At 53.8% G+C, this 23342-nt stretch overlaps 10 protein-coding genes across 10 annotated transcripts; 4 read left to right on the top strand and 6 right to left on the bottom strand.

Moving 5' to 3' along the window:
* Positions 1-2536: 2536 nt before the first annotated feature.
* CCOS01_16702 (helix-loop-helix DNA-binding domain-containing protein) lies at positions 2537-4061 on the bottom strand (the record flags this gene model as incomplete). The annotated part of the gene is made up of 3 exons (XM_060464838.1): positions 2537-3024; positions 3091-3372; positions 3422-4061. 3 exons carry the CDS (start codon positions 4059-4061, stop codon positions 2537-2539), a joined length of 1410 nt encoding a protein of 469 aa, XP_060304726.1.
* Positions 4062-5323: 1262 nt separating this feature from the next.
* On the top strand, positions 5324-5536 carry CCOS01_16701 (uncharacterized protein; the record flags this gene model as incomplete). Its single annotated transcript, XM_060464837.1, has 1 exon — positions 5324-5536. A coding segment is annotated over one exon (213 nt), but the record flags the coding sequence as incomplete, so codon positions are not given.
* A 943-nt stretch (positions 5537-6479) lies between these two features.
* Positions 6480-7845, top strand: CCOS01_16700 (uncharacterized protein; the record flags this gene model as incomplete). Its single annotated transcript, XM_060464836.1, has 3 exons — positions 6480-6530; positions 6597-7136; positions 7195-7845. The coding sequence occupies 3 exons, from the start codon at positions 6480-6482 to the stop codon at positions 7843-7845; spliced, it is 1242 nt and encodes a 413-aa protein (XP_060304724.1).
* Positions 7846-8072: 227 nt separating this feature from the next.
* Positions 8073-9777, bottom strand: CCOS01_16699 (glutamate 5-kinase; the record flags this gene model as incomplete). The annotated part of the gene is made up of 5 exons (XM_060464835.1): positions 8073-8869; positions 8981-9251; positions 9311-9421; positions 9484-9671; positions 9729-9777. The coding sequence occupies 5 exons, from the start codon at positions 9775-9777 to the stop codon at positions 8073-8075; spliced, it is 1416 nt and encodes a 471-aa protein (XP_060304723.1).
* A 1183-nt stretch (positions 9778-10960) lies between these two features.
* Positions 10961-11874, top strand: CCOS01_16698 (peptidase M76 family protein; the record flags this gene model as incomplete). Its single annotated transcript, XM_060464834.1, has 2 exons — positions 10961-11569; positions 11647-11874. The coding sequence occupies 2 exons, from the start codon at positions 10961-10963 to the stop codon at positions 11872-11874; spliced, it is 837 nt and encodes a 278-aa protein (XP_060304722.1).
* Positions 11875-12226: 352 nt separating this feature from the next.
* Positions 12227-13533, bottom strand: CCOS01_16697 (uncharacterized protein; the record flags this gene model as incomplete). Its single annotated transcript, XM_060464833.1, has 3 exons — positions 12227-12343; positions 12404-13375; positions 13438-13533. The coding sequence occupies 3 exons, from the start codon at positions 13531-13533 to the stop codon at positions 12227-12229; spliced, it is 1185 nt and encodes a 394-aa protein (XP_060304721.1).
* An 859-nt stretch (positions 13534-14392) lies between these two features.
* On the bottom strand, positions 14393-15694 carry CCOS01_16696 (uncharacterized protein; the record flags this gene model as incomplete). Its single annotated transcript, XM_060464832.1, has 1 exon — positions 14393-15694. One exon carries the CDS (start codon positions 15692-15694, stop codon positions 14393-14395), a length of 1302 nt encoding a protein of 433 aa, XP_060304720.1.
* Positions 15695-17635: 1941 nt separating this feature from the next.
* On the top strand, positions 17636-18632 carry CCOS01_16695 (uncharacterized protein; the record flags this gene model as incomplete). Its single annotated transcript, XM_060464831.1, has 2 exons — positions 17636-18388; positions 18510-18632. 2 exons carry the CDS (start codon positions 17636-17638, stop codon positions 18630-18632), a joined length of 876 nt encoding a protein of 291 aa, XP_060304719.1.
* A 498-nt stretch (positions 18633-19130) lies between these two features.
* Positions 19131-21026, bottom strand: CCOS01_16694 (uncharacterized protein; the record flags this gene model as incomplete). The annotated part of the gene is made up of 1 exon (XM_060464830.1): positions 19131-21026. The coding sequence occupies one exon, from the start codon at positions 21024-21026 to the stop codon at positions 19131-19133; it is 1896 nt and encodes a 631-aa protein (XP_060304718.1).
* Positions 21027-21613: 587 nt separating this feature from the next.
* On the bottom strand, positions 21614-23026 carry CCOS01_16693 (DEAD/DEAH box helicase; the record flags this gene model as incomplete). The annotated part of the gene is made up of 1 exon (XM_060464829.1): positions 21614-23026. One exon carries the CDS (start codon positions 23024-23026, stop codon positions 21614-21616), a length of 1413 nt encoding a protein of 470 aa, XP_060304717.1.
* Positions 23027-23342: the final 316 nt, after the last annotated feature.

Genomic DNA, 23342 nt, shown 5'->3' with positions numbered 1-23342 from the left:
TGCCGTTGCCGGTGGTGGAGAGCAAGTACGGATGCACCTTAGATAGTAGCAGCAGCCGCAGTAGCGCATGTAGTACGGATGTGTCTTGTTTTGAGCTTTGGTCCCCTGGCCTGGAGTTGAGTCAAGGCATGGGTACTCACTATCACTTACCTCACAACTACACCCATGCAAACGTTGCGAATGTGCTCATAGACCTTTAATTAAACGTCGGCGTTTGACATGCAGAACGACTGCAGACTATGGTCAAGGAAAGCAGTTTGTTTACAAACAGAAGCACCTCCTCGTCTGATTTTGAGTTTCATTGCGCATCCGCGAAAGTATGGCGCGCCGAAATAAACGGCATCCATGGATCTGCACAGCAAAGACGAGCACTGCTAACCAACGAAACCAACTTCTAGGTTCTGGGTCAAGTCGAGAGTTACTCCAAAGAGCCCTGTACGGAGCACAGATTTTCTATTTCCATCTCAGCAAGACATCTTCACCGGGGAATGTCTCGGCGTAAATCGCTGTTCATCATGGGTAAATAGTGTGGGCAGCTGTTCTCTCTCCATCGGCATGGTCTCGACGTTGACTGCCCAGTCGGAGCGATATCTCGAAGCAGGCAAGAAATATGGCGTGTTCAATCTGCACAAGAGACAAGGGGCCCGGAAACTCGTTCATCATCCGCGCTTCAGTTTCACCAAGTTGAAAGCCAATTCCCCATGCGAGGCTCGTCAGCACTTTCGCTGCCATCGCAGTCACTACCTCTGAGGCGAAGAGATATATCCCCGAAGCGGTCGTGCTCGCTCTGCCCCCACCCCTCCTCTCCTTTGTCCCGCGTCTTACCTTGCTTGAGCAAACCGCATTCTCACAGCATACCGCGTGGAAGTTGTGACACTGGCTGGATCCCGCCAACCTCGACTATACAAACCCTTGAACCCAGGTCCGGACCTCGATCCGGCAGCCGGACGGCAGCGGGCGCCAAATCTCTCCTCCCCTTCCCCCCTTCTCCGCTACGGCCGGGAAGGACGTGCTGTTGCATCATGCGCGATGCACGCCCCCAATCCGCGGGAACTTTTCTCTCTTCCCCTTTCTTCCTCCCCGCTCCTCCCCGGGACTGAATTCGTTGTTTTCGTCGGGAGTATGAGCCCTCCGGACTGCCCGTCTACGAGTCAGATAGCGGGACGTGGGAGGATACCGAAAAAAGCCTCGGCTGCAAATACTGCATATAACAAGAGGGCGACTTTACATGCAGGACGTGGCATTTGATGGCCGATTACATGCGTTCTTCTTACGGCCGGAGCAGGGACAGTTGCTGAAGTACTGAACCGTTTGAGGCTTCGTCAACGTGCAAGCGGTGATATTTGGAAGCCGAGGACCTCTAGTTAGAAGGAAGTGGTGTCAATGTAGGCTGCTCATCTTCTAATCGTAGCTATGATAAGATAGAGAGAGCCTTTTCCTTGAAGAAGGACAGCTCGTGCTCGCCATGTATGCGCAACGGGTAGGATTAGGAGTTGGACTGCACGCTACGTCTTGGGCAAACGTCTAATCAGACCGGAGAGCTCCGGAAAGCCAATACGAGGGTTTAGAATACAACATTCTCCTGCGCTTCTGCGGATAAGCGTAAATGATACAGATGTATGTATCAGCCTGGAATGTGAGGAAAGTGCGGCATGCGAGTTCTCACTCAAGCTGGACACTTCTCTTATCCAACCCTTGTTGATGGCCCGCTTGGCTTTGTGTGGCAGATGCGTTGGCTGTGCTCGTCTCTGTCTGTTGACTTGATGGGCTAGCCTTGCCTTGCTAGTAGGGTTGCAGGTCTACTCCCATCTCACTGACTTGTTCAGCTATTCGTCAGGGGAATATTTGGTGGCAAACCCAAGCCTGAGACTGATTGAACGAGCTCTTTCTTTAGTCAATGTCGAAGCAGGCTGAATCGTACCCCTCGCTGCAAATCAGTCTACGGGCTGTTGATCTTGCCGCGCCGCGTCGAGTCTTCTCTGGCCCGGACTTTGAGGCTTAGAGGGAAGAGAATACATACCCTGGTGTTGTAACAAAGACACAGTCAACTCATGGACAGCTTCTTTGCTCTGAGCGCATTCTTAAAAGTCAAGCAAGTCATCTGTCGCCGTTTCTTGCCACTTAGCCAATCTGAAAAGTTTTGAAGCTTTCTTGTGCAAATTTTACGCACTAGTCAGACTCTTCCAAACGACTGGGAGTATCTCAATGGACATTGGAAGTCGGTCTATGGCGATTCCTCGACGTACTTGTCTCAATGTTTTAGCCAAGTTATTAGACGCCACAGAGGAGACGGAACTTGGATTTTTGCACGTGGAAAGAGCCGGTGTCTTATTAATGCCCTAAGGCTGAAAAGCTCGGTGGTCCATGTAATGCCTCTGCTGTAAACACCCAAATCCTACAAACCCAACACAAGGTTTTGTGGTCAAACCATATACGTATGAGAAAACATGACAGTTAGAGAGCAAGGTTGATTATGATATAGCCTATCTACTGCGGCTACCGTGCTTTATAATCTGAGGAAACAACAAAAAGCAGCTTACTGCTGGCTGGGGGTATAAGGTGAAAAGTAAAAAGAAGGGTCGGAGTCCAGGTTCTCGATCTGACAGACGCCCTGTGGGATCGAAGCAGCGAACCCAGAAGATTGAGGCGAATGGAATCTTCTGGGAGGAATCGGAGGAGCAATCGCGCTAGGAGGAGTCGTATGAGGAGAGATCACCCGAGGCGCAATCGAACGTGGCTGGCGAAGGGGGTCGAAAGAGGCGGAAGCTTGGCGCTGGGGGATGTCAAGCTGATGGATAGCACAATCGATTGAGGGGATGGGTGAATGGTACTGAGGAGTGTCAAGCTGATGGTGAGGCGGTTCATGTTCATCGCTGACCTCATCGACGAAGAGGGCGGAGGGTCCGTACAGAAGGGCACCGTGCTGGTCCTGCTGACTCTCACGCTGGAGGTTCGCCAGATCGATGTGAGCCTGCTGAGGAGATGACGCCACCTCCACGTTGGCCGCAGTGTAAGGGGTCTGATCTTGAGCTGAGACCTTCTAGGTCGTGCTCGTCGGTTCCTCCTTGTTCGCCTGGGGGTATGAAAGACCCGCATTCTGAGCAACTCGTTTCCAAGTCTCTAGTTCCTTATAGAGACGTTCGCACTCTTGCTTCAGCTTGTCGTTGGAGGCACTGAGCTCTGCTATAGCTTGCTCCGTAAGCAGCTTCTCAAGAGTCCACTTCTCGATGTTTTGCGTCTCATTCTCCTTGAGTTGATTGATGAATGTGACGGCACGCTGAAGGATGGAGCCTTTGTTCTTCTCGCAATTGGGCACAATCTTGGCCAACTCATTGATGCCTTCATTGATTGTTTCACGGCGACGGCGCTCGACTATGTTTAGGTTAGCATCTACATCGGGATCTTCTTTGATATTGCTTACCCTCTTTGTGGTTGTCCTTGCGCATCTTATGCCATTCCTCTGAACCGACGTCCGGTTTCTTAACGGGAGTGCCAGCTGATCCAGACGAATAACGGTGCTGAGGTGGGGGAGGTTGCTGATGCTGGTGAGGTTGGTGGGATTGCTGAGGTTGCACAGACTGAAGGCCATTCGTGGGCTGAGGGACAGGGGGAAGACCCGGGAGCCCGTCCGGCGGGCTCAGGTCAGCATGGCCGAAGCCATGGTCTTGACCGTGGGTCGGATCGTTGCTCGACTGTGCAGCAAACTGCTCCTCGGTGGTAGGAGGAACATGAAGGGTGGGATACATGGATCCAAGGGCGGCAGCAGCGGTGCTGGAAGCATTGGCCGGATCAGCTGCCTCGGAATGCTCAGCAGCGGCAGCTTGTTGCAGGGCGCTGAAATCCGCGGCGGAGACACCGTTCTGGGCAGCGGCATGGGCAGCCTCGACAGCATTCTCAATGAAAGCTGCAGTGTCCACATCTGAAAGTCCTTCAGCACTGGAACGCTTTCGGCTAGGACTCATCGAATCAGACAAGTCGTCGTCGCGCTTTCGCTTCTGGCCGGGAGATGGGGAGCGGGCCAACTCCGATAAGTCAGGATGCTCACTCATGACGTCGGCCATTGTTGCTGTGGTTGAGAGTTGTTGGGGGAGACCGTGGGTTCAAATGTGAGAATGAGAGAGGATTAATAGGCGGAGCCGCGGACAGTAGACACGATCCTTTCGTCGACTCAAGCTGGATTCAGTTGACTGAAGCGGGGACTAAGTAAGATTGGTTAGCATCAATAATTCCGGAATCGCATGTGGTGAGGCCATGAAGTAGCAAGCACGAAAGGTCACGTCAAGACAAGTGAGTGAGTATCAAATGCTCCGTAAGCCGTGACGGATCGCAAAGCTGAATTTGATCGAAACTGAGTGGTGCTCTCAAGCAGCGACCGCTTCTCATGAGCAAACACTGGAGCGCTTGCTCTTCAATGCCGTGGAAGATTGGTAGCAGGAAAAGCTTGACATTGACGAGACCACAGCTGACGGCTCAACATGAGCGCTGAGATTGTCGTGGTATAGGATTTGTTTCAATCGGCATACGCCACGCTCATCAGAAGGAGATGACACTTGGTTGTATGGATTGACAGGCCGTGTCTGCTGGAAAAAGAATCGTCCTGGACAACTAGAGGATGTATTGACCGTCGGATGATGAGTTTCCATCCGGCACAATCGCTTGATTGTGGCTGGGCAACAGATCGCGAGATGCGCTTGAACAAGACAGCACCCCCAAAAATGGCGCAAATGAGGAAAAGCAATCTTTCTGCGGAAGCGTGCTTCCGTTGCAGTGCAGTGTGATAGCGATGGAAGACGATAGGGCAGACGGGAAGATCGTCAGAAAAATGGGACAGCTCGCATACCTTGAGATCATGTGCTTCGCGGCGTGGTCTGGGCGGTGAGCCAGATCACGGGTTTTGCTAGAGTTCACGTGTTGTCGGCGTGATCAAACTCGTGATATCGCGCGCCAGCGGCTGCTGGGGGGGGCCTCGTCGGATGGAGCCCGTGTAGTTGGTTAGTAGCAGTCGAGGTTGAAAGTTGACAGAAGAGCAGGGAAACGCGTCGATTTTTTCCAAAATCGCGATTCTTGAGGATTGCCGTAGCCTGGGCAAAGGCTTGAGTTTATCTTATTATTTTTCGAGGAGGTATTGACCTGAAAGGAGCCGGTTGAGTTGGGCGTATCGGTTTGGGGGGAGCGACGGCGGGAAGCTCTGGTCACGCGGCAAAGGAGAAGGGTGAACACGTGCAAAGTGGGTGAGGCTGGAGATAAATACGCTTGAGCGAGAGGGAGGTTGTGCGCCTGACTCTTGAGGCAAGAAGGACCGAAAGCCAATCAAAGGCTGGGAATCCACACCCACTGGCGGTCGTTTCTAAGTGGGTGTCTTCTTCCCCGACTGCCCCGAGCCAATCCGCATTCCGAAGAGGGGCACCTGCCGCAACAGCGCTCCAACCTGGGAAATGTGGTTGACCTTTGTTGCTCGTTATCGGCTTTCTTATTGTTGGCCAGCTCGACACGTCGTCTTCGTGTTAGCGATGGACCGGAAGGCTACTACGAGTAAGGAAGAGTGTTGCAGGGGTAGCTTCGACCGGTCTGAAGATGTGGGCTTATCCTCCTACCTTAGCCTCAGCTACCTAGTCCGAACACCCATCTACTATGCACTTGGGTGAGGTCCTCTTCGAGTTTACGTTGCGAAATGCCGAGCCTCGTCAATCACCTGATGCTCCCGTGGGTGCCAACACGAATCACTTGACTAATGGACGGTGAGACATTCCACTTTGAAGAGAAGCACAGCAGATACACCGGCTTCGAAATAGTCTCGACCGTTGCTAGCCACCGTCTGCCTCGTTTCAGTGTTACCTCTGCCCAAGCTCTCACATCGTATTTGCTTACGGATGCTGGTTGTAGCAAGTGACAACTGAGCTGGGTCGAGCCTTGGAGAGCGGGGTTGTGGCTGGACCGAGCTCACACTCAATTCAACAGAGTCTTTACGTAATCAAACATGAGCCACATGTATGGTCTGTGCTGAACAGCCCGTTCATGTTGGGTCTGTCACTGATGAATGCAGAGTGCTCAGAGCATGGTCCAGTGGGCGTTTGGAAAGGAATGTCGGTCTTCAAAAGGATGAGATCTCAGTAGTAGGACGGATGAATAGTAGTTACGAACGTTCAAGATATTTAAACCATTTGAGAAAATCCGAAGCAGTCTGGAAGTTTAGACACCCCATTAAGTTTCGCGAGGTAAGGTAGCTTCCCGAAAGACCAGCTCTGTTGCGGAAAGATGCCGGCCCCGCCACGTTCGGCGGCATAACGTCAATTGCTGCTAGCGGCCGTACCAGCGCACCTGTGCTCCGACCTCCCAACTTCAAGTCTCCAACGAAACCGACGCCTTTTCGCTTCTTTTCGAGCCATAACGACGACATCAGCATATGAGTTCTCTCCAACAAAAATACGACGTCAAACACGGTCTGGCACTTCGTCACCACGTCCGTGAAAGTCGCCAAGATGGGCGACCATGAGCACGCCACAATCAAGCATCAGGACCATCTCCTCCTCGTACGTCGCTGCGTCACAGGAAGCTAGCTATTCAATTCTCGCACTAACCTCCATTCCAACCGACAGGATCAACCCCTCCTCCGCCTCCCGTACGAGCTCCTGCGAAAGAACTTCCGTTCCGCCCACTTCACCGTCGAGAAGGACTCTACAGCCATCAAGACCCTGCTGAAGGAGACGGCCACGGCCTCGGTCAAGGGCAACTCATCCCCCGATGATGTTCTCCGCAATCTAGATAGCATGATCGCCCGCATGCGCGGCGTTAAGCGCAAGCTCACAGCTCACGCCGAGGAAGAAGCTCGTCTGACCCGTCAGACCGGCGCCCGTATCTCCCATCTCGGCGATCTCTACGGCATGCATTCCGTTGACGACGTCAAATATGAGGCTTGGAGCCGCGCCCGTCTCGACCGCTTGCTCGTCGATTATCTGCTTCGCCATGGCTACAACGAAAGTGCGCAGGCACTCACAACTGAGCGGAAAATGGATGATTTGGTCGACGTTGAGACCTTTGTCCAGATGAGTCGAATTCAAGAATCACTCAGAGGAGGGAGTGTGGTTGAGGCACTGGCTTGGTGCCAGGATAACAAGAAGGAGCTTCGCAAGATGGATGTACGTCTAGCTGTATACCCAACCTCGCTTGGCATCTTGACTGACCTGGTGCAAACAGAGTAATCTCGAATTCATGCTTCGCTTCCAGCAGTATATCGAGCTTGTCCGCACCCAATCCCAGCCAAAACTCCTGGAGGCCATCACTCACGCGAAGAAATACCTCGTCCCTTTCAAGGCGACATATCCGGACGAACTTCGCAAGGCTTTTGGTTTACTAGCCTATCCACCAACGGCTGCCAATGCCGTGTACTCAGACCTCTACAGCCCCGAACGGTGGAACACCCTCGCCGACCTCTTTACCCGTACTCACAACAGTCTATTGGCTCTGCCTTCATATCCCCTCCTCCACATCGCTCTCTCCTCGGGGCTTTCAGCCCTCAAGACCCCAGCCTGCCATTCTCTGAACTCATCGCATGTCGCTGCCGACGCCAATACGGCAACGAATGCCTCAGCCACAGCAGGCACGCAATCCGTTTGCCCAATATGCTCAACAGAGCTTAACGATCTTGCCCGCAACGTCCCCTACGCGCATCACACCAAGAGCTACGTCGAGCACGATCTGCTGCTGCTGCCGAACAGTCGGGCGTACGGCAAGGAGCGCCTCGAGGATTACGCAAAGAAGTCTGGCTTGTCATCAGACCAGGTCAAGGATTTGCGCACCGGCGAGGTCTACCCCATAGACAAGCTTAAGAAAGTGTTCATCACATAGTCCTTGGTATCGATGCATGCGAAGATTCATCAGGCATGCGTATTTTACAAAGGCTTCTTTACTGGTTGGGGATATCCCATACACCACCGAATATTGGAAGCGTTTTGATTCCTGGAGCGGGTTCTTCGACTATGGCGTTTTGGGGGGCGTTGCGTAGGATGTTGACACAACTCTTATACAGAGAAAAGTAGATCGTAACGGAGCGTCTACTATGAACACTATTTTGTCTATGTCTTCTGCTCATAACCCGTGATACCTGAAATCACCTCTTCGACGACCTGCTCCTTGACCTTCTCGATACTCGGCGTCACCGGCCGACTCTCCCGATCAAAAATGCGAATGTGCTGCCTCTCCGCCACGTACTCGCTGTCAGCGTACCCCAGCAGGCCGCCAATATCGGAGCTCTGATGTCCCTTGATGCGCATGATCTCCGGCGCGGCGTAGTTGACGAGCGCGCGACCGACCTCGACGGGCGTGCCGCCCCACAGCTTACCCGTGGTGCTGGGCGCGTGGAGGCGGTCCACGACGACGAGGCGGACGGCCTCCTGCTGCGCGAAGTTGCCCTCGACGTCGAGGACGCCCGCGGGGAGGAGACCCGCTTTGCGGAGGAGGGCGCTGTGGGCTCCCGCGTCGATGTAGAGCGTGCCGTGGGGCTTGAGACCGTGGATGAGCCAGAAGTGGCGGTCGCGAATGGGGTCTGTGGAGGGGAGGAAGCGGGTGTGCAGCGGGGGCTTCTCGACGGCTTGGTCTATGTGGAGGGAGGCCGTCGACTGCGCTAACGGGTCTTCGGTGTGGTCGCGGCTGTCGTGGTGGTTATCGGGGTCCTCGCCGTCTGGGGCGGCGCCTAGGTGCGGCGAGGAAGAGGAGGAGGTGTACTTTTGCTGGGCTTGGACGTAGCGGACGATCTTGACGATGTTGCCCGGGTTGGAAGAGCGGGTGATGACGGTTGTCACACCTGCTTGCGTTGCTAGCCTTGCGGCGACGATTTTGGTCATCATGCCACCGGTGCCGAGGGCGGATCCCGCTGTTGAGACTTAAGTTGGGGGAAAGGTCGGGTTAGCTTAGGTGAGACTGAGGCACCCCCTTTTCCACTACATGGGAGGGCGAGAGGGGGGAAGGGTTTCTGCCTGCTTACCGTCTGCTTGGATACTTGAAATGTCCTCAACAACCTCGATTGCCTGGGCGTCGGGGTGTGCTCTGGGGTTCTTGTCGTAGAGGCAGTCTACGTCCGTCATGAGGAACAGCATGTCCGCGTGGACCATACCCGCGGCGATGGCGGAGAGGGTGTCGTTATCGCCAAACTTGATTTCTGAGACGGCTAGCGTGTCGTTCTCGTTCACAATGGGAATGACGCCCATATCGAGCAGCTCGTTGAATGTGTTTTGGGCATTGAGGTACCGTGTCCGCTGCAAATGTGTGTCAGCAGCTTGCCTACTATAGTTGTCTGTTTCTGAGCTTGACCTACATCTGCAATGTCGTTTCTGGTGAGCAGAATCTGTGCGACGGGCTGTCTGAAGTGGCCGAACAGATCGTCCCATAGGCTGATGAGTCTACATTGGCCGATAGCCGCTAACGCCTGCGAGTATTGTTCAGCTTGAGCAACTTCAGAGATCGAGGGCCTGAGGTCTGGGAATGTACCTGAAGTGTTGACAAGTGCTTTGGCCGTCTGTCCATTTCCATCCGAAGAAGACCAACACCGATGGCGCCAGATGAGACAATGACCACCCTATGGCCATCTTTCCTCAACTTCACGGCCGTCTCAACAATAAGACTCAGGATGGAGAGTAAGGGCTGATGTGTCTTCTCGTCCACGATAGAGCTGGTGCCTGTGCGATGAGTTAGCACATGGATCATTGAAGGATACAGCACTTTTGAAGCCTCACCAAGTTTCAGCACCACCGTCAGAGGTTTCCGGCCCTCGCGGTGCTTCATGTCTGCAGATGGTGGAATCTCAAGTCAGTCAAACAAATCTCACAAGGTCATCCGGCCCGTTGCCCAAAATGAGAGATAACGACATCAACTAATAAGTATAAATAAAGTAGTGTCAAGAATGGGACAGCCACGATCAACGCAAGAAGACGCCCAAGCAAATGGCACCAGGCGCATTACGTAGGAGGGGAGAAAAAATAACTGGATCCCTTTCTTACACGTAGGACCACCCGCTTCCGCCATTGCCAGAGTCAGAGCCCAGCACCGTTGCTTCGAGTTGGTTAATTGTGGGACGAAAAAAAGGATCCGCCTGGTTCTGATGTGGTGATGTGTGCAAGGCCCCTGGTCGGTTTACCGCGCCCTTTCGTTGTCTTTTGACTTGTCGGTTGCGTGTACCTTTTTTTCTTCCGCTGAACCTATGACTGGGCCGGCGTGGAAGTGTAAAAAAAAACTGGCCCGACATCGGGATCGTCCGGTGTAGAGGAAAGGCGGGAGAACGCCCGGGAGTTGGGCTGTCAAAGACGCCTGTGATTGGGCGATATACTGACCCTAAAATCCGGGGGGGTTGCCGTACGTAGTGCACCGGGCATCTTCACCGTTGGTCTTGATGGCCCGGCCCATTGTTGCCATTATCCCTGCCTACCAAAAACAACCCGTGGTATTCCCATTATGTCTCGATTAAGAGAAAGAGCTGAACCGCCGGTCAAGTCATTTCCACGTTGCGTTGCATACTGAGTGGAAAGGGCGCGCCCTCGGTAGATCTGCGGTCTGCCAGTTACGACAACCGGCAAGATGCTAGGACATCGGACTTATGGTTCAAAAGGATCAGGTAGCAATTAGTTGACTCAAAGTCATTTGCGAGATCATTGAATGAACTTCTTCAAAGAAGATACAAGCTTTGAGATGGCATAGGAGGAATGTTGCGCTCTCTTGGTTCGCAAGGAATGATGGGACGACGGAGTGCAACAATTGTCTTTACGCAGTAGGTATCCATGAAGTGGTACCTCTGGCCAAGTACCTACCACCATCATATCGAAGGGTTTATCGATAACGGCCAAAAATTCCCGATCTTCCAGCAACGACCTCCATCCTTGGCCAACCACCACCCGATCCTCATGTTGTAGACCTCCATCATCAGCGACAAATCTCGAAGCACAGTTGAATTCTCAACCACACGACGCCCAAAATGACAATCCTCGACGACAAACAAGCGGCGGCACTGGGCCCCTCAGCCCCCTCGACAGCGACCCCTTCCCCAACAACATCATCATCACCACCCGCGCAACAACAGCAGCAGAAACAACCACCGCGCGAGCTCACCAACGACCCCGCTCGCACCGGTTTCGACCCGCAGACAAAGTGGTGGATGAACTACTTCAACATCCTCACGGGCCGCATGACAGCCGAAGGCGCCTTCCACTACCGCGAGGCCCGGTACCGCGCCAACGAGGAGCGCGACTGCAAGCGCTGCGAGGAACACCGCGACTGGCTCCTCGCCTTCTCCCCGACCGTGCGCTTCCTCAACGAAAAGATCGCCGGCCTCAACGGCACCCTCGACGCGTCCAACATCCAGTGCCGCCGGTGCCCCGCGCGCCTGACCGAGGACGGCGAGGTCCACCGCCAGTCGGGCGGCTTCAGCCCCGCCCACGGCATCATGATCTGCGCCAACGAGGTCAGGGACCGGAAGCACCTGGAGGATACACTCTCGCACGAGATGGTGCACGCGTGGGATCACCTGCGGTGGAAGGTGGATTGGATGGGTGATCTGGATTTGAAGCATGCAGCGTGTACAGAGGTAAGGTTGCGTCCTGCGCCGGCTGATCCCGAGCAGAGGCGGAGAGAACGGGAGAAACTGAACTGACGGGACGGCAGATCCGAGCATCGATGCTCAGCGGCGAGTGCAGATGGACAAGAGAGGCTTTTACAAGAGGCAACTGGAGCCTGTCTCAGCAGTTCCAGGACTGCGTGCGGAAGCGCGCGATACAGTCCGTCCTCAACCGACCCAGGTGCAAGGATGATGTGCAGGCGACCAAGGTGGTGAACCAGGTCTGGGAGTCCTGCTTCAGCGATACGCGGCCCTTTGACGAGGTTTACAGGTGATGGACGATGACGACAGGATTGGGCTCGTTCACAAAACGAGCGTGTGTAAACAATACCCCCCTTTATTCATGTACTATTTCTTCCTACTCTCACGGAAGACAACACCGGGAAATATAGCAAAATATTTGGACGATGGCTATGCTTCTTTGGGTTTCTTGATACTCTGAAAACGACGGACATTAAGAACACCAACTCCCGTACATGCAATTGGAAACACCTTTCCCACTCCCGAAAACCCCAAGCTGTAGATCAGAGCCCGCCTGAATACCGCAAAGAAGAAGAAAACGCCGGTAATCCTACAAGGGCCGTTATGCCTTGATGGTATGTATGCATGAATCATAAGGGTCATTAATTAGGAGCTCTTCTCACGGTTGGCGGCTCTCTCGCCCTTCACACAGTGCTTGACGATCCACGGGTGGGTCTGGACCTGCTCCAGGGGTATTCTCTTCTCGGGGTCGAGAACAAGCAACTAGAGATGATGTTAGCATTCGTTTTTGTGTATCATGAATTTGGATAAATGCTGCCTCACCTTCTTGATCAAGTCCTTGGCCTCGGGACTGACAAAGGACGGAACCGTCATGTCAGCCCGAGCTATCCTCCGCTGCGTCATCACGGGCGTATCCTCAAACGGTGCCTCGCCAACGAGAAACTCATACGTCAAGACACCCAAACTCCAGAGATCAACCTTCTCGTTGTAGTAGTTGTCCGAGCTACCAGGCTTGATCATTTCTGGGGGCAGGTAGTCGAGGGTACCGCACATGGTGTTGCGACGGTTGTTGGGGGCGTGGACGCTCCAGCCGAAATCGGAAATCTTGATCTCGCCGTGGATGCCCATGAGGATGTTCTCGGGCTTGATGTCACGGTGAATGACGTGCTTGCGGTGCAGGTAGCGCAGCGCCGAGGCCATCTGGGCAATGTACTGCGCCGACTTCCACTCGGGGAACCTGCTCTCCTTACGCAAGTGCTTGTACAGCTCGCCCTTGCCAGCGAACTCGAGGATGAGGAAGACGCGCTTGCTGTCGTGAAAGTGGCCGTACAGCTGGAGGATGTTGGGGTGGCGCAGGTTACTCTGGATCTCGATCTCGCGGCGGACCTGCTTCTCGACGCGGCCCTGTTGGAGTTCGTTCTTGTGCAGGACCTTGAGGGCGCAGATGAAGCCGCTCGTGCGCTCCCTCGCGAGGTACACGCGGCCGAACTTACCCTTGCCCAGGGGCCGGCCAATCTCAAACATGCCGAGGTGGAAGACCTTGGGCATCGAGGGCTCGATGACGATGGAGACGCCGGACTTGCGCTCGATCTCGACAACCTCGTCGGACGTTCTCGAGGAGCTGGACGGCAGGGGTTTTCTTGCGGGCGATGCCGGGTTCTTGGCCTGTCGTTGTGCGTTTTGTGATGGCAGCGTTACCGAGGCGACGGCGTTGGTGCTCTGGGACTGGAGGGCGACCTTGATGAGGTTCGGTCTGCTCGAGCTCTGGGAGAGCTGTGATGTCTTCACCAAAGTCTACGGGACAATCGTCAGCCATGATTCCACACGGCGACTACACATGTGTCGACGAGACCAACCTGAGTCTTGGAGTAGAGCTTGCCGCCATCGACAGGCTCGTTCTCGTCGTTTACCGACATGCGCTCAAAGCGCGATTCCAGCGTCCGAGTCGCCATCTTGCTATGTGATTGTGGATGGAGATGTAGCAAGTCGAATGTTCCCTGTTGGTTAAAAAGAGTGCACTGAGGGTTTTTGAATCAAGGAACCTGGAGTTGGTTGTCAGGTTATTAAGAAAGGTTCTCGGGTAACGATGGACGAGCTAGGTGTGGGAAGCTAAACAACGGGGGTGAGGATGGTTGCCAGGGGAACGACGGCGCCGGCGCCAGGGCAGCGACCCGCCCCGCTCTTTCAGATCTCTCCCCCACTTCCCACTTCCTGGGCGACCGACAGCCTCAACTTTGCTAGCCGCTGTCAGCTTGATCTGACATGGTCAGGTTTTCCAAGATCCGTGTTGGCTAGACCGTGTCTTCTTGATTGACTCGCTTCTTTCATTCATGTTTGACACCGTGCACGTGGCTCTCGGTCTACTAGTTTGAGCCGTGTTGTTTTCGAGAGGCCGGCGATGAGCAAATGCACCAACGACATGCCCTACGAACGGAGTTTGTCAACCCAATTGCCTTCATTCATGGTAGCTGTTGGTTATAGATCATCTCTGGACATAGGAGCAGAATCAACTGCGCGTGGGTGACGTCGGAATACCGAAGGAAAGCAACTGGACCGTAAATAATAGATTGTGCGCAATTAATACAGGTCAACTACTGGCTACCTGTATAGTCCAGTAACGATATCTGGAGTCTCTTTCCTCGGTAATTCCTACCTCGTGTAATTTAGACCGCCTCTATAATGAAGTGGTCCTCCAAAACGATATCCTTGAAAAATTTCCTCTATACATATATACGTCCAGCTTCGACTCAAGGCATACCAGCTGTGGCTGTGTAGTCTGAGTGTTGCATCTTCAAGCTCTCAGTGCCGCATCTAACGAGCATGAAGCCTGTCAATCCCGGCAGACTCCCACCTGGGCCATCGATTGGGGACCGACCTGGCCAGCTGGGCTCGATTCCGAACCCAATCAGGTTTGTTGCCGCTCTTGTCGAGCTCCATGTGTCTCGAAGCTCTAATAAGCATAGTCCGCTCTTGTGCCCCCTTTTCAGCCAAGGATTCCTCCAACAACTCGGCCGAAGGCGGAGGTGGCGACTGCCGTAATTTGAGGAATTCTCTCAGTTGCGAAGCACTCGCGTAATGGTGCAAGTGCTCCTCGACGTGCCGATACGCAGTGAAAGCAGCGCGCCGTCGGGCGTTCCACTCCACAGCGTCCATGTTGACGCAGGCCAAGAGGTATTTCCCCATGGCCGTATCAGCTCGCTGGACGGCCCTCTTGAGCTGATTGAACTGATCTTTACCGATATCGCGCCTGATCCCAGAGAACATGTTGAGCAGGGCCGACCCGTATAGCCACTTACAAGATACCAAGCCTGCGAGAGTTGAATAACTTGTACAATACAGGGCCTCCAGATCTGCCTTTTCGAGCACGCCATATTCCAGGAGCAATATGTCCACATCGACTTGACCCCACATTCTCTCAAGTTTGGCGTTCTCGTGCCGCAGGCCCCCTTTGCGCAGAGAGAAGAAAAGCCAGGCACATCGCCAGTAGATGTAATTGACCCAGGACTTGCTCAACCTGGACTCCGGGGGATCATTTCTGGAAGCATTGATCACTGCGGATTGGAGTTTTTCTTGCCAGTCTGGGGCCGCCAGGTATCCCACAGCTGACGGAAGGTCAAGTTGAAGCCATTCCTGGTCTACTTCAGGTGATGTTTCCGGCAACGCCTTGAGTTCTCCCCAGGTCTTTATATCATCGTGAGTGCGCTTGGTGAGGCAGGTGCCATTTTCATTACCAGGGCAAACCTGTGAAGAGATACGGAGATGAGTATCCCCTGGATACGCTTGCCAGGATCGAGGTGTAAGGTTTGAAGGGAGAGGATATCGATCTTTCTCTCTTTCTAGTCTTTCAAGCCATTCTTTTGGTACCGGAACTTTGAGGACTCGTCCGCATCTATCGCACAGAGCGTACATATCGACGTTGGGCCCCGACTCCTCGATCATTGCTCGAAATGTGTCCAAAGGAGAGAGACGGTTGTCGGATGACTTGGCCGTAGTAGCAATCTTCGTGGTTGGGGCAGCGCTGCGACGTAGGCCGAGGCTGTTGAACCGCGGTCGAGGAGCTTGAGGTCGACCAGCTTGAGGCCGACCCCAATGTTGCGGTTGAGAGTGGGCCATGTTTGAAAGTCCTTAACTTATTGGTTCTCGGGAAAGCTGTTGTGGTCCACCTTATGTAGTATCGGTCGTGAATTCGAGAAAGATGAAAGATGAACGAATATTATGGTGGCTAGGGAAGGCATCTTGACGTTTGATATGCCACTCAGTTGTTATATCGGAGGAACCCATTCCCATGAGTTACAGCTATAGTTCGTTAGTTGTTATTTATCAAGAACCTTTCTCCGGTGGCTTAGTAGAGCTCACCCAATGATCTGTTGATCCTATGGGCGATGGATCGATTTGCAACATACTAATCTATCTCCATCAGAGAAGCAGTGGGGTTCAATGTCGGCGGCACTCATCGCTTCACAGCCAGACCCTATAATCCCCTGAGGGGGTCTAATACCTTTCGTGCCTGCAAGATCTGCTTGCTGTCCGGCTTGTTGTTACTCGTCGTCGATTACTTAGCCAAGTCAATAGAGTTCATTTTCATCGTTGCGTTCCAGTGTCCAACATTCAGGATGTATAATTCCCTAGGATTGAATTTGAAAGCCAATCGTGAATATGATTTCTCATCATCAGTAGTCTCAATAAAGATAAGCAGTATTGCCAGCCGATGTCAATTCTTTCCGCACATTCATCCACACGTTCCATCTACGCTCAATAACATGATAAAACCGCCATGATCGTTAAGCTTGTGGCAAATAAAGATGGAAATATGCGACAAGCTGGGTACAATTTGAGCTTGAGGCTACTACACCAGCAATGGTGATGGCCTAGCGTTCCCCGAGAGTGGCTGATGCCTACATCTCAGGATGATAAATTAGAATGCCGAATCTAGTCATGAGGTACTCCCACAGCGACATATATCGCCACATACTCAGATACTTTTCAACCGACAGTGACCCGTGCTTCCCTCCTTGGTCTCCTATTATTCACCCGCCTGGGTCTCAAAGGTTTAAAACGACTGTTTGGAATTTAAGAGGCTCGAAATGGAGAAACCATCGGGACGGGCTGTTGTATTTCTCAACGGAATGACGACGGAAAGAAGCCTTGATGATTTATCGGTTAATAAAACATCCTGGAGTTCATATTTGTTGTTGTAGAAATTCGGGCTAACGAGGGATATCAGCAAAACAGGCGAGGCCTTCTTTCTGAAATTCCGCCTTGAACTTCTATCGAACATATCGAACACATCATACGCCCATACAAATTACTAATGACACCGAATCTAGGTCTCGGGTATCCCACTGGGTGTTGACTCAAGGGAGAGTTCACGATAAAGGTGGTACAGCCTGGGCAAAAGCTCCCAGGGTTGCTCGCATCCATAGATAGTGGAGATACGTACCTAGATCTCATCCGATCATGAGAAAGCCTCATATACCCCCTCGACTCCATTCCTGTCACCAGCACAGCAGGCGCCCTCTAGGTCGGGGGTCAGGTCAAACTGTGGCGTGGGTGGTAGAATGGTTCATGGTCAACAATCAATTCATACACCAACCAGCCTACTCGACGACAGGCTTAGCGAGTACCCGAGTTCGAATCCCAGCATGAGCGCCAAGAGATGTAGCCCCCAATCGGCACCGGGGGGGTGAACTCTTTTGTATTTTTGAATAAGTCGATTTATATTGAATCAGTCTCGGTGTAAGTCGGTGAGTGACGAGTGACGTCTGGCCCGTCACCCTCACCGAGACAAGCAGGGGTCTGGGTCCCGAGACTCCTTCGTGTTCCCCGCCAACCCCACCATCACCACCTCTCTCCCCCCAACTGAACTATGTAGAGCTCCAACTGCAAGCCAGCAACTTTACCTCCGATCCGAGCTGCACCACCCCCAATCCTCAACCTCCCGCGAAGCTCATCATCCATCCTCACCACGAACACCCGCCTGCGCGCGCACCACCCAAATCCCACACAGACCGGCATAATCCATACCAAAAGTCAAGAAAGCAAGTCTCGCCCAAGATGAACCACATAACCAACCCAAACGAACCCTTCCCAACCCCCTCCGCCCTCGCCGCCGCAACGACAACCCACACCCAGCGCAACTTCCGCGTCGCCTCCCGCAAGCTCCCCATCTCCAAAGCCGGCCCCATCGACGACATGACGGCCTCGCTCGGCATCCCCGTCCCCGAAATGATCTTTGGCGACAACCTCGTCTCCGTGTCCCACGTGCCGACGGGCTGGTCCATCGCCTTCAACGCCTACGACGCGCTCGACGCCGTCGACAAGACGGACAAGAAGATGCTGCAGGTCGCCTACGCGCGTGACTGGTCCTCCTCGCGCGAGAAGACGAGCGCGGGCATCAAGGAGGTCGTGAAGCCGTACGACTGGTCCTACTCCACCGAGTACCGGGGGACGCTGGAGGAGCCGACAGGAACCGCGGGTGCGCAGCAGGAAGCGCAGGAAAACAAGAACAAACTCGAGGAGACGACGACGAGGATGATACCCCTCGAGCTCCTCAAGCGCCGCGACCCGATCCTCTTCTTCGACGACGTGGTGCTCTTCGAGAGCGAGCTCGACGACAACGGCATCTCGATCGTCAGCGTAAAAGTCCGCGTGCACGAGAAGCGCATGCTGCTGCTGTGCAGGCTCTTCATGCGCCTCGATAATGTGATTGTGCGGATCCGGGACACGAGGGTGTACGTCGACTTTGAGACGGACGAGGTCATTCGAGAGTACACGGCCAAGGAGGATAGCTTTGACAGCGTCAAGCGGGTGAGCTTCTTTTTTTTTCCCCTATTCCTCCTTCTTTCTTGTTCTCGCTATTATGTTAGAGACCATGCTATGCAATCTCCTCGACTTGGAACCTGCAATGCTAACGAACTACCCCGCAAAGTCACTATTCATGGAGGGCAGGTTGCCAGATGACATTGTCATCGCGCTGCGTGATCCAAACCTACTCTACAACCTGCTGCCGACTGTGGAGCAGACGGTACAGAGCGTATTCCTCAAGAATTGAACACAGAGTTCTCAGTCCCTCGCGTATTGCTTCAAAGAAATACCCCTCCTCGCAAGGGGGATGGATGGCTGGCGTTATGGGTTAACGAAAGGCGTTTCGGACGAACCAGGGAAAAGTATCACGACATTGTAGGTATATCACATTTGCCTCGAGAAAATCAAATGACCACTTGTGAAGAAAGTGAATTAAGCTCTGTTTGTGTGTGTTGTGTGTCACTTGACTGCAGTCTTTTGGGGAGTTGTAAATAATGAACCGCATCGACGACATACTGTCAACAAGGTATGGATAACAGCGCAGCGTATACGCTAGAGCTCAACATCAGCTAAACCGCGAAGAAAGCCTCCCAACCCAGTCCGTATAGGTACTTGACGGCTTCATGAACATAGAATACGCGCAAAAAACTCCCACCCTGTCCCTCATAAACACCGTGCCCTCCATTTTGTTCACCAAGCCAGTAATCCGTCAGTACCAAAGACAATCTTGCCCTCCCCTCTCTTTCTACCGTGCATCTCGGTTGGGTGATGATCCCTCCGTCATTTCTTCAAACTCGAGCTGCCAGCGGTCAACTTCTCTAAATTTGCGCGTTGCCTTCTTCAGCTCGTCGGCACTGCGCGTGGGGTCGCTGCTCTCCTGGCTCTCGAGAACGTCGTCCCGAATCGGGGCAAAGCTGTCACCCTCGAATCCCGCTTCGGGTTCCGCTCCAGTCTCCGCCTCTGCCCCTGCTTCACCCGCAACCTCGCCCTCGCCCTCGTTCTCCTTGTCCGAGAGTCTGCGGCTGTAAGTGCGTGTTGACGCACGAGTGCTAGGTGCCGCTGTTTTCGCCTTCCCTGCCGCCGCCGTGGCGCGGCCACCACGGGATGGTGGCCTATTTGCCGTGCTACGGTTGAGAGGTGTCGTCTTCGCCCGGCGTGAGCGAGTCCTCGTATCCGCGTATGAGAGCTCGTCGTCATCCTGGGAGGCGTCGGAGTTGCGTGCCTCCTCATCCTCAGAGCCGCCCACGCTATAAGGGTCCCGATTCTTCTTGGAGCGTCTGCGCGGCAGCATGCCCGTCAAATCCGCTGTCGTAACCTTGGGCGCCTTGGCCTGCTTCTTCTGCTTGGACTTATTCCTTGTCGCTGGGAAGTTGGGCGAGTGGGTCAGCGAAGGCGGCGAGGAAGCATCGGAGATGTTGCCATCTCGCGTTGGTGTGGTAGGCGCTTGGCGGCGGCGCTGTTTGGCAAGTGTGCGAATGTCGGGCCACGCCTCGTTGTTATCTTCCGAGTCGCTGCTCTCAGGAGGTGCCATGATGTCTTCTTGATTCGGAGTAACTGGCCGCGGGAAAGCAGAAGGTCTCGTGGGAGTCAGAACAGGAGAAGGCAGCTCGGAGAGCTCTGAATCGCTGTCGTCATCGTCATCCAACTCAGGCGCGGGCTCGGATTCAGTCCTTGACGCCTTTCCCGGACGCTCAGTGTCCTCGTGGCTCTCTATGCTCTTCCGCTTCCGTGAGCTGGCGCTTGTTGGCTCAGCGTCTTTTTCGGCGGGCTGAGAATCCGGTGCTAGAACTTGCTGCGATTCTGACTCGAGCTCAGTTGCGGGAGCAGGTTGTGTTCTGCGGCGATTCTGAAGAGGCGTCGACTCGGCCTCGGGCTCAAATTCTTCACCATCCTCGTCGTCGGACTCGGACCCTGACGATACCTCAATCGGCCTCTGTGCGCGCTCCTTCTGCGCCGTCCCTAGAATACTTGGTTCTCGTTGACGGCGTTTAAACAGACCAATGTTGAAGGTCGAGCTGATACTAGGCGTGCCACCAACTCCACGACTACTTGGTCTAATGGGCGCATCGTCCTTGTTGATACTGATACTCGGCGCGCGACCCTTTCGTCTAAAGTGGCTCACACTGAAATTTGAGGCTTCGGATCGCGGCGCACTTGGAGGCGCAGCGGCATCATCGTCATCATCGCCGAGAGTCGTGTCAAGTCCCGTAAACATATCGTCGTCCAAATCCAACCCCGTCGTGTCCCTGCGCTGCTGAACTGGCGTTGCGCGTGTCTTCCGTCCCACTTCGACCGACGAATCCGACTTTTGCTGTTCGCTGGATGTCTTTGCCTTGGAAGCCGCCGTTTCGACTGCGTCCTCTAGCTTGCTCACATTATCGTCCAACGCATGACCCGCCTTGCCCGGCACCTGCCTCTGGCGCAAGCTGGAACTCCTGCTTAGACGCGTAGACGGACCTTCCTTGAAGAGAGATGTGTCCTCCTCTGCAAGCTCCTTCCTAATGACAGAATGTTCGCGATCGCTGTGGCTGTAGATATCGCTGCCTGACGCGGGCGCGGGGCTCGATCTTGCTTCAGGCGCGGCGGGCACAGCTGCGACTGGCTGGGTTGGTGCGCGACGCGCTCGTTTAGGTCGTGGCATGGCGGGCACTTGATGTTAATGGAAACTGCAGAGTGCCTGGGGTGACAGCTATTCAATACTATGTAAAGGTGTCGTGAAGAATTGTCGTACGAATATCTGACCGGGGCATCAGGCTGCGACCTATAGTGATAAGACGGGGTAGAGTCTGTGATATTTTGATGTGGTGTGGGAGGGAAACGCCTGCGGGCCGGACGCGTCGCGAACTCCAACCTTGCAGGTCCAGCTCGCGACCCACTCCCAAATTGAAAGCAGAGAGCTAGCGCCACACCACTAGCCACAATTTGACTTGGAGAAACTGTCAACAAGCTGTCACAGGCTCACAGTTCATTATGCATGACGTTATCTGAAGTTTATCGAAAGGACGTGTTGCTAGTAATGGCTTGGTCTATTGGTTGGTAGAAAATGTTTCATTAGGGAGCTGAGACCTCGCTCTTCACCGTCATGTCTCCTGAGCCGAATGTATCCCAGGTATCTGTGCATCATCCCATCCCTTTGCCTCGACTCTATCTGTTTTTTTTTAGTGATATACAAGGTGTTTTACATGATTGTTGTACATTGTTTTTGTTTATCCGTGCCATGAGTGGTCACTAGATAAGTGCCTGACCCATGAACATGCTTTCCTTAACCTCGGCAACGACGTCCTTCTTGTCATCCTTGCCAACAAGCACAATGCCTCTTCCACGTCGTCCCATGCGACCCGCTCTTCCCAGGCGATGGATAAAGTCGATGGTAGTGTGCGGGACGTCGTAAAGAATAACGTGGCGGACAGCCAATGTGTCAATACCTCTAGAGGCCAAGTCGGTGGCAACAATGACCTTGGTGTTGGGCAGCGATCGTTTGCCTGGTACGGAGGCCTCTGGTGATGACACTGCGCGCAAGGGTTCTGAAGAAGTGAAGGCTTTCAGCATTTCGGACTGGCGGCTCTCGGCTGCGTCCCGGTTCAACGCAATAGCGTCGATGCCCTTAGATTGAAGGTATTCAGCAACCTCCGTTGTCTTCTCACGTTCGTTGACAAACACCATAATTCGGCGGACGTCAATTTCACCTTGGATCGGGCCCTCGTGCTTGGAGGCTTCTCGACCAATAGTGTAGATGGCATCGGCGCAGGCCAGGTTCTTGTTGTTGCGGTAAGGGTCCTTGACAACATCAATGACACCGAGTTGAACTCTTCTGGGGATAGCATGAAGGTTCGGCGTTGTGATTCTCGTCATGTTGGGGAAGTTGTTGGCGAGGTAATTGTCCAGTCGTTTGGGTATTGTTGCTGAGCAGAGTATGAACTGCTTCAAGGACGGCATCGCCCTATCAATGATGGTCGTGGTAACGGGGGCAAAGCTTCGGTCAAAGAGCGAGTCCGCCTCGTCGACAATCAGATGGGTGACTTGAGAGAGGACGTTGGGATCGGACTCGGCAATCGAGGCTAGCAGGTGAGGCGTCGTGACAACCATGTCGACACCACGCGGCGAGTACAGATTGCGCTGGATCGTCAGGGCCTTGAGGTTGGCGGAGAGAACCTCTGCTTTGAACTTGACGGCGTGCGACAGGGTTTTGGCCACCTTTCCAACCTGTTCCACGAGCTCTGCAGAAGGGACCAGAACGATGATGCGAGGTCTAGCCATGGTCGGGTGAGGCTCATCGAATGCAGACATTTTCTTGGACTTGGGGCCCTTGTTGGCCTTCTGTTCTCTTTCCTTCTCCTCCTGGAAGCGCTTCATGAAGGACTGGATCTCAGGGTTGGCTTCCTCAGCGATCTTCATAGCGTTGACGGCCGGCAGCATGTACGCCAACGTCTTGCCAGAACCAGTCTCGGCAGCAAGTAGAAAGTCTTGCCTCTTCTCGCCCCGGACTTTGAAGGCGCTAGCCTGGCCCAGCATGGCTGGAATAGCAAGCCTCTGGATGGGCGTTGGCTTGATTTCCACCATTCCTCGCAGAAGGTCATCCTTGATGCCGTCCTTCATTATGGGTAAGAGGTTGAATTGGTCGAATGATTCGTATTCTTGCATTTTGTCTTTCAAAACATTTCTCTTTCCGTATGAGACCCCCGCCAGAGACCGTTGCATTTTCAAAGCCTTTCGCGGATCGGAAGAGGTCTGGGAATCGCCTCTGTTGTACCTGTTTGAAGAGCCTCTCCCATCCCTCGAGTCCCTCGCGTTGGGTGGACGTATCGTGCGCTTTTCGGGTACTCTCGCAAAGGTCTGGTTCATACCACCAAAAGGTCCTTCAACTTGTCGTCGTGGCGGTCTGGCATCTCGGTTTCGGGGTCGTGCAACATCGTCTGAAAGGACCATTCGTGATGGCTTCCCCTTGGTGGCTGAGCGG

The sequence above is a fragment of the Colletotrichum costaricense genome, assembly GCF_030867565.1.
Source record: "Colletotrichum costaricense strain IMI 309622 chromosome Unknown Scaffold_32.1, whole genome shotgun sequence".
In the NCBI taxonomy this organism is placed as follows: Eukaryota; Fungi; Ascomycota; class Sordariomycetes; order Glomerellales; family Glomerellaceae; genus Colletotrichum; species Colletotrichum costaricense.
Note: the sequence above shows the minus strand (reverse complement) of the source record. Positions and strands in the feature narration are given on the sequence as shown.